Source organism: Antennarius striatus, chromosome 2 (genome assembly GCF_040054535.1).
Source record: "Antennarius striatus isolate MH-2024 chromosome 2, ASM4005453v1, whole genome shotgun sequence".
NCBI lineage: Eukaryota > Metazoa > Chordata > Actinopteri > Lophiiformes > Antennariidae > Antennarius > Antennarius striatus.
The window spans coordinates 7,457,579-7,466,955 of NC_090777.1; the positions used below are offsets into that span (position 1 = coordinate 7,457,579).

The 9,377-nt window shown below is 41.0% G+C and overlaps 1 protein-coding gene across 6 annotated transcripts in view; it reads left to right on the forward strand.

The window, feature by feature from the left end:
• tns2a (tensin 2a) overlaps positions 1-9,248 on the forward strand; it is a 90,699-nt gene extending 81,451 nt beyond the window's left edge. For 5 of the 6 annotated variants that reach the window (XM_068328678.1, XM_068328686.1, XM_068328704.1 and 2 more), the window contains 9 exons: positions 588-1,777; positions 1,875-2,006; positions 2,150-2,249; positions 2,354-2,427; positions 2,627-2,704; positions 2,814-2,982; positions 4,221-4,289; positions 4,531-4,560; positions 4,847-9,248. In XM_068328678.1, the coding sequence (XP_068184779.1) occupies positions 588-1,777; positions 1,875-2,006; positions 2,150-2,249; positions 2,354-2,427; positions 2,627-2,704; positions 2,814-2,982; positions 4,221-4,289; positions 4,531-4,560; positions 4,847-4,985 (1,981 nt within the window). In that variant the 3' untranslated portion in view covers positions 4,986-9,248. The remainder of the gene's footprint in view (positions 1-587; positions 1,778-1,874; positions 2,007-2,149; positions 2,250-2,353; positions 2,428-2,626; positions 2,705-2,813; positions 2,983-4,220; positions 4,290-4,530; positions 4,561-4,846) is intronic. The other variant, XM_068328695.1, reaches the window with a different exon arrangement.
• Positions 9,249-9,377: the final 129 nt, after the last annotated feature.

Consider the following 9,377-nt stretch of genomic DNA (forward strand, 5'->3'; position numbering starts at 1 on the left):
CTAATAAGATTTCCAACCATTCTGCTGGTATGGTCTGCTGAATAAAGTTCTTGGTTCTTCAGTGAGATGTTACTTGTGCATCACTGTACAAGTAGCCTCTGGGAAAGCTTAAACTAGTCCAGTCATCATATTTGTCTATATTCACAAATCTTTTTCCAAAGCATTTAGCTCATAGAACAATCCCAGAGGAGGTGAATAAATGTCCTTCCAGAGCTGGAACACTTTCAACTATGATTTTAAACCTAAACATTCTGGAAAATGACAGATCTTAAATTTGATTAATCTTATCTCTGTATTAGATTGCTGCATGAATGTGGAAGATTCAAATGCTTGAAGACAAATTACAACACTGCAGCTGTCAGAGGTTAAAATTCAGCAAAAAATTACCCACATTCTGGGGTGCCGTATCCTTAAATCATCATCACTAAAACTCAACCCTACCATTGTGTGAGGTCTGGCTGATCTGTACATACTGTAACAGACTGCATGTTACAGCAAGGTAGATATGGTGTATTGATGACAATGAAGAGTCAATGAGTAGGTCACAGTAGAATGATTTGTAACAGTAATACTTTTATCCATTGAAGCCCCACTCCAGAGGGGAGAGAATATGAGATCCGGACCACTGACATCCTCAGCAGTGACTATGAGGCACCCCAGGATGGACATTATCCTGCAGAGACTGTCATCAAGGAATCCCTGGAAAACTCCAGAAGTAGCACAGTACCATCATCCGTGACTGCCAAAGACCCAGCACCACATACAACAGCTATTCATCCAGAACTCCACAACCACTGCACTGTACCCACAGAATCATCACCCACCTCTCATCAACAGCAGCACTGTGCCTCAGACACACCATCAGCTTCACCAACACAAAACAACTCATCTGTTGGCTCTGAAACTACAACATCAAACCAGGGACTCCATTCGGCTCTTTCATCCCTTGTTCATTATTCATCCACAGCAGATAACCTCTGCCAGCCTCAGCAGACCCCCCACCTTTCAGAGGATGCTGCTCTGCCTTCTGTTGGGACAGTGACCCAGCCTCAGAGCCAGACTCAAACTAAAGCCTCTGGGTTGGTAAGACAGATGACGGCACAGGTCACTACATCTTCTGGAACCTGTCAACCTCATCCTGAAAGCCCAAACCCAATCTCCCCCACCCCAAACACCACATCTGCCCCTGCATCTCCAACCACAACTCAGTCTTCACCCTCCAAGCCTATCTCCAGTAGCACCGAGGGCCCCCCAGTTTCTGATGTTCCTATTCCAGGGTTTGCCACTTTAGGTAGGAGACTGATGTTAAATGGGTCTGACCCCCACCACCAAAGTCACATTCAGCAGCAGGAACCCCCACACCATCACTACTCAGGCATGGAGCATAGTGCTACTGGACAAGCTCCTGATAAGAAGCACTACTCTCACACTCCCCATCTCCACCCACCCTCCAACAGCTACTCCATCACCATCCCCCTTCCACATCCTCAGCCACCTTTGCCTGAGAAGCGCCACACACCTGCCCAGCAATGCTCTCACACCAATGGGGCAGGACTTATGAGACCAGCTGCTGGTCATGTGCCTCCCTCCATTGTTAGTACTGCCCAGTACCAACACCATGTCACATTCTCTCCCACCGTGGGGGAAATTGTTCCCACTGCAGAACAAAATGATGGCGAGGCATCTGTAGAGGGTGAGAATACGAACATGGTCAGTGTGAAGTTTGTTCAGGACAGCTCAAGGTTCTGGTACAAGCCTGGTGTATCCAGAGAGCAGGGTAGGTCTGAAAGAAATTTTAAGGAAAGATAATTTTTTATTATTTGCTTTTGTGAATTAATTTATATTTTTTGAATGTTTGGCATGCTTGTATATAGCAATAGCTGCTTTGAAGGAGCGAGAACCAGGAACCTTCCTGATCAGGAACAGTAACTCTTTCCAGGGAGCATATGGCCTGGCTCTTAAGGTGGCGACACCTCCTCCCAGTGTTAACAACCACAACAGCAAAGGTTAGATTGATTTTTATGCCATTTAATATTGACTATAAATGTGTTCCTTTGGTCAAGCCGCAATAACACAAACCACTCCATCTTGCAATTATGGACATTTAACTTATTATAACGCAATAATGTGCGACTCTTTGCTGTCACAGCAAGCGACCCTCTGGAGCAGCTGGTCAGGCATTTCCTGATAGAAACCAGCCCCCGAGGAGTCAAAATCAAAGGATGTCAGAATGAACCGTACTTCGGCAAGTTTTCCTCTCCAGTTTCTAGATGCTGTTCATGTTTGTATATAGGGGGAATATCTTAACACACCACAAATTATTTAAACATCTTTGTCTTGTTTCCACAGGGAGCCTCTCAGCATTAGTCTACCAGCACTCCATCACACCCATCTCTCTACCCTGTTCTCTGAAGATCCTGGAAAATGGTGAATCGTCTCCCCATTAGTTCCTGGATTCGTTGTTTGTAAGATGAAGTGTCAGACTTTAACTTACTTGAGTCTAACCTTCTAAAGAAGGCATGAAATGCTTTAAGCTTTTCAGTGACCACTACATGTTAGGAGGATAGTTGTCGTACAGGTAAGGCATGTTCACCTGATTAAACAGATCTCCATCCCATGCTGTCAGATCTGATTGGAGACATGCTGGAGGTTCAGCCAGTGAGTAACATCAGCACAGCTGCTGACTTGCTGAAACAAGGAGCAGGTGAGTCCACTATTCCGCCAAAATTTGTAACTTGTTTTTACACAATGGTGACAAGGTAAAGGATGCTTAGAGAGAAATCTCACCTCTCTCTCTGTCTCGCTATCTTCAGCTTGTAATGTCCTGTACCTGAACTCTGTGGAAACAGAGTCTCTGACCGGCCCCCAAGCCATTGCCAAGGCGACGGATGCGACACTGGGTCGAAACCTGCGTCCAGCTGCCACTGTCGTCCAGTTCAAGGTTACTTCACAGGGCATCACCCTGACAGACAGCCAGCGCAGGTAAGAGTTCATTTTGTCTGAAATTTCATTGAGGGTATGAGATCTGGCCAAAAACTGATTTCTGCAATTTTTAATTGTTCCATGGACTTCAGCCAAATAATAAATCTTAATTTTTTGTAACAATTAAAACCGTTGCACTTACCGTATTGGCCCGAATATAAGACAACCCTGATTATAAGACGAATATAAGACAACCCTGATTATAAGACGACCCCCTCTTTTTCAAGACTCAAGTGTTTGAAAAAGACTTTTTGAACACGAAATTTAATTTTTATATAGAAAATAATTACAGTACATCTCCGTACATTAAACTCTGTGACACCATATTTCACAGCCGCTTTGCAATTGTTTGAAGATTCATAACTTCTCCTCAGCTGCCGGTTAACCTGGCCGTTCTTCAACCCACTTTTCTCCAGATTGTCGCTACGTTTCTCCATTTTCTGTTTATCTCTTCTCTTATTTTCCTCTGTTTTCTTTCTTACCGCTACTTTTATTTTTTTTCTTCGTGACAGGGATTCGCTTTTGCCTGGGGAGTTATAACCGTCTTATATTCGGGCCAATACAGTAATTAAATGGCTTCTTCCCATTTAGTATGTGTAAGTGAAAAAAGAGGACATTAAATTTCACAATATCAAGTCACCATCTGAATATGTCAGATATTTTTATTACAAAATGAAATGTGACAATAAATGTTAGTCCTCATTTTCTCCTACATTATCCCCATTTTCTTTGTGACAGTAAGTGTTGGTAGGAGAGCACTGCGATGAAGTGCATGAGGGGTAATACAAAAAGATGCTACTGAGAATATAAAAAAAAATAAAGGCACTATTTTTCCCTTGGGGGATTATTAAAGTATATAAAATGAAAAAAAAAAATCATCAGTTTTCATTGACATTGACAACATAGTGTTAGAATGCGAGAGAGCAGCCAGCACAGAACACCTGACAACTCATAGGGGCTCATGTTAAAGCCAATAATTTAATAACACCAATAATGAAATCAATTTGCACTTTTTGAAATGTAATAATGTAATAAAAGTCCTGAACCAATATAATAATTATCATTATTAGAATTGTAATAAATGTATACATTATTAGCCAAAGTTATTACATTAGGACTTCAGGACTTTTATTATGTTGGCGCTCTGAAGGAATTACTTTTTTTTAAAAAGATCTTGGAGCAGCTTTGGACACTGCAGTCGTTGAGAGGCTAACATGCTATGCTCTTTGTGTGTCTAGGGTTTTTTTCAGGAGACATTATCCGGTGAACAGTGTAAATTTCAGCAGTATTGACCCTAAGGACCGGAGGTAGGCACCCTACAAGTGTCTGTTGTCATTCTGTAGTTGGAGCTACGATACATTACTTGCTGTAAAGCGTTGCATGGATATGTATGCATCTTTTGTGAGTGCTTTTTCCTGTATGTGACCTTGTATGTGAGCATGACAGACTAGCCAGTCTGTTTAGAAGGAGCATGCAGGCTGTGGCTGTGTTTGCCAGCTCTGCCATGAGTGTTTGTCTGAGTCTGGTTTTTCTCTCTCCTGGCTTTAGGTGGACTAACTCAGACAGCTCTACTGTTAAGTAAGTGCTCTGTTAGCCTTTTGAGGTGAGCGTGGGTGCATGTGTTTTTTAAAAAAGGTGTGTAGACTCAGCGTCGGCTGAAAGATCAGTGATGTTAGAGCCTCTGCATGGCGTGACACTGTATGAGAGCCTTGGCACAATAATTGCAGCAAACATGATGTAACAATTGAAATCAGTACTACATGTACTATTTCCTTAATGTAGTACAGAATTAATTTCTTCTGATTTTAACTTGTCCTCCCTTTTCTTCACCTCTCCTTTGTTCTTTCTGACTCCCACCACTCAGAGTGTTTGGATTTGTAGCCAGGAAGCCTGGCAGCTTGGGAGAGAATGTTTGCCACCTGTTTGCTGAGCTGGACCCTGAACAACCTGCCATCGCTATCGTCAACTTTATCAACAAGGTCATGCTGTCGGCACGACGATAGAGGAAACAACCTCAGTTCAGATGAGCAGGAACATGCTAGTCCCAGTATTTATGTTTCCTGAGTTTGGGCGATGACACTAATGCCCTGTTGTCCATCAGACATTTTAAAGGCAGTTGAAAATCTAAGCCTACCTTTCCAACCGTAGATCATTTCACAAATTGATTAGGCATCTGAAGTGCCTTAAACCTGAAGTCCTTCTAATGTCCAGCATGCGGAGACCCCACTGTTTTCAAAAAGAAGTCATGTTGTCTGTAAGTGTATGAGATAATGGCAGACTTCTTATTTGATTTATTACATCATAAATAGCTCCTCACTGAATTTATGGTGAACAGGCCCATTTAAATAGTATAATCAGATTTCATTTTACCTCAAGAAAGTTGTGCATCCCTGGGATGCACTTCAAGAAAAATTTGTGCATCCCAACATAACATTTGCGCATCCCAAAATAACAGACTATACATACGGTAGAAGCGTACAAAAGGATTCAGCTTTGCCAATAGTACAATATAAAAACTAAACAAACTGTCAATTCAAATTATTTTATTAATAACGATGTCATAACTATTTAAGTAAAAAAAAAGTAAAATTATATATTTTATCAAAATGTTGAAGCCTGGTAGTCATTAAAAAGTTATTAAAAACTGTTTAAGAAAGATGTAATACAGTTTTTTTTAACTTTTGCTTTTCACTCAGTAGTTTTCTTTGCCTTTAATTCATATACTGTATTCTCCTGTGGACACTGCACCAAGATGACAGCCTTCTCCATACAAATTTCAGTAATAACTCATTAATATCAGTCTCTTTTTCTTCATTAACTTTTGATTGTTTATTATTCAAGGAAGCACTCACTGTCACTTGGTTTTGCTCCAACTTTTGCATCTTCTTTGGAGGCATGATGATAATCAATCAATCGTTATTTGTATAGCACTTATATAGCACATCAGCAGACATTTGAAAGCCCTTTAAACCTAGAGAACCCACACCCATTTATCCTTACAGGAAAAGTGGACCATATAGAACACATTTCTGAGGTTTTTTTCAGAATAATAACACTTAGTTTTATTATTATTTTATTATTACTGTATTTTGGAGAGATCACTTTCTGTCACAGACACATGACTGTCACATGGTCATGATATACGTCGCTTAGGGACTTAGTGAGTTAAAATCAGACATAAAAGTTTATAACAAAGAGATGGACATCGAAAGCGCATGTGACACCGTGTCACCGTGGGTCCTCTCTGGTCAACAGAGAGACAAACCCAACAGGACTCTCTCAAGCTCTGGAGGGTCTAACTAACTACTTGCTCTCACTGCAGTGCGTAAAACGAGCAGATGTTGTGTTGCCATTCATTCATTCAATCATTGTCTACTGCTTCATCCGCTGTAGCGGATTGCGCAAGCTGGAGCCTATCCCAGCTGACTGAGGGCGTGAGGCAAGGGAAACTCCAGGCAGAAAGCCACTGCACCACGGAGCCACACAGAGACAGAGACAAGCATGCACGCACACACTCACTCTTACGGGCAATTTGGGTCCAGCCAATTAATCTGAAGTGCATGTTTTTAGGAGGTGGGAGGAAGCAGGAGAACTCGGAGAGAATCCACACAGACACGGGGAGAATATGCAAACGCCGCGCAGAGCGGGGCGCAAACCCGGAACCGCCTTTGATCGATTTTAATAAGGCAGAGTCATACGGGTGTAGTCAAAACATAATGACGATTTCCTGGGTTTAAAATTTATGTGGACAAATGGAAAAATTGTGAATATTTTTGCTGAATGGAAGTGCATTGAAAGCTTGCATCCCAGGGACGCATGCTGACTGACGCACATTTTTTGACGGGGACGCACAATCGTCACAGACACAAGGACTGCAAACAAGAACACTGGTATAGATAGCATAGCAAGGGTAACTTGTGATTGATAAATCACCACCGTGGTGTGTTCAGGGTTCTCAGTGAGATCCAATCAGTATCCTCCAAAGCTCCACCTTCTGTTTAAAATACAGTTGCTACAGTTAAGCAAAGGGCTGTAATGTTAAGCATGTGGCTTCAGAAACCAGTGTGCGACATCACAGTGCCTTGGCCACTATACAGTATAGCATTTCATTTCAGTTGGCGTCTCATTAGGGTGACAGGTCCTCAAGTGATGGGGATGTAGAAGAAACTCAGTTGTTTTTCATATTACAATAAACCAAAGCTCAGTACCATAAAGACAGACGTCTGTGTCTGGGCAACACTTGGGTTTGCTGGTAGCATGAAGCTGGATCAAATTCAGAACTGGACACCATCAAAACCAGTCACCATGGAGGTACCACTGCTCCAGGATCCTAGCAGGGACACAAAGCAGTGCAGTACACGCTCATTCCACACAGTTAATGCGTTCCAGGAACCACACACGATTAATAAATTCCACGATAACTACTTATTTTATTATTTATTGTAATTTAAACGTTAAGACCCTCACCATACTGATATTAATCCACTTTCTATCTGTATTATCTTTTCCCACACTCTGTGTGGGAAAAGACAATACAGCAACTTTTATGTCTCATGTAAGTCCGAGACTCACGGAACATAGTGCACTTCCGGATGGCATCGGCCAATAGCATGCACGTAAGTTATCACATAACTGTCTACCAAAAATCCACAATGAGGTGAAGTCATGACCGTTGATGCGCGAGGGTGCACTGTAGTCATGCGATGCATGGTAAAGTAATTCATGTAGAACAGTCAATTTGTCAACCGCGATAATTCTATGAAGCAGACATTACCAGTTAATGATGACAATACGCTGAGAAATAACTCATTAGATCAGCTGGCTATTATCAAGGCCTCATCTGTAGACTCTGGAACTATTTAACGTGTTGCTCTTAATGAGACAAAGCAATGGATTTCATAGTTATAATCAGACTCTAGACTGCAACATGTTGAAACTGGTTGTCTTTTAGTGCCTTTAATGAAGCTTGGTAAATGTGACTCTTACATAGGAACAATTTTTGAGAAGAATGTGTTTCTTCTCACTGGCAAAGAAAACTACATCTGATGGGAATAGTGCAATGTCATATACAGTAGCACTTGGTGGAATACTGGGCCATTTTGAATCAATCTGACCAAATCGAAACATGACCAGAGTTCTTTAGTGTTTCCAAACGTGTTTAGTAAAACTTTTACGAAAGGACGACTGCAGGTCAGTTTTACAGAAGAATGACTGCAGGCCAGTAGTAACCAGCTTCATGATACCAGTGATCCAGGACCACTGAAAGCAGGGAACTCAAAGAAGACTTCTGCTAATACAACTTTTATTAGCTGAGACTGGTTGAGTTTAACAATGACAGCCTTAAGGACACACAGAGGCTGTGAGTATCTACCAAGAGGATCTTTCCTTTTCACTATTTGCTGTCAATTCTTCCCTACTCATATGTTCCAACACAGAACTGCCTTTAAAACAACAGGTGTTTATATTTTCTATTGTTACAAAATTATGTTTCTCCGCATAAAATGTGACCAAAGCCATGATGATGTAATTCAGTCTGCTCAACTAGAGATATATGTATAGTATATTTACAGCTTTAGAACAGCACTTTTAGAAGTGTAACACATTTAATCACCATTGACAATCACTGAATGAATTAATCGAGAGAGACATAACTGAAAGGAAACATGAATGTGAGGATTTTAACTTTTAAAAAGTATATGTGTGTTTGTGAGTGGGTATGTGAGTATGCATGTGCCAAGTGTATTAGGGCAGTGGGTTCGGTATGTCCACATTAAAAGACATGTATGTCAGATGAGAAAAAAGCTAAATGTAGGAGGACGTGCAGATGTTGCATGGCACCGTTTCTGTCAAGAGGTTGGTGTTCATTCACTCAGGCTTGTGCACGCATGACAGACACACAAGTGAACACACACCATAACAGCAGTGGCCTGAAGGCAGATGTACTTAACCAAAGACAAAGCACTCATATTAATAAGCTTATATCCAGCTATATTTTTGTACTTAGTGCTTCATGTATTATTACTATGCATTTATGTAGTGTGTTGCCTCATTTTGACTAAAACCATAAAACACACAGCTTGTTTTCCAGTGGTAATATATTATGGTCTGTTTTCTTGTTGATCTCTGTATTATGTAGTAATATATTTCACATGCAGCTACAAATCAGCAAAAGAGACATAAAAAGGAAGCATTTGCTTGTTTTAAAAGGATATCATGCCCTCTTGTATGCAAAAAACGAATACAATTAAACTGAAATCATCTGGTAACTGAGGTCCTTTGGGTTCACTTCTTATTTTAGACAGAAGGTCAGATTTATTATCAGCTGCTACCAAACCGTGTCTGGTTTGGTAGCAGGATTGGACAAAAACTACTGAATGAGTTTTCACAAAACCTGT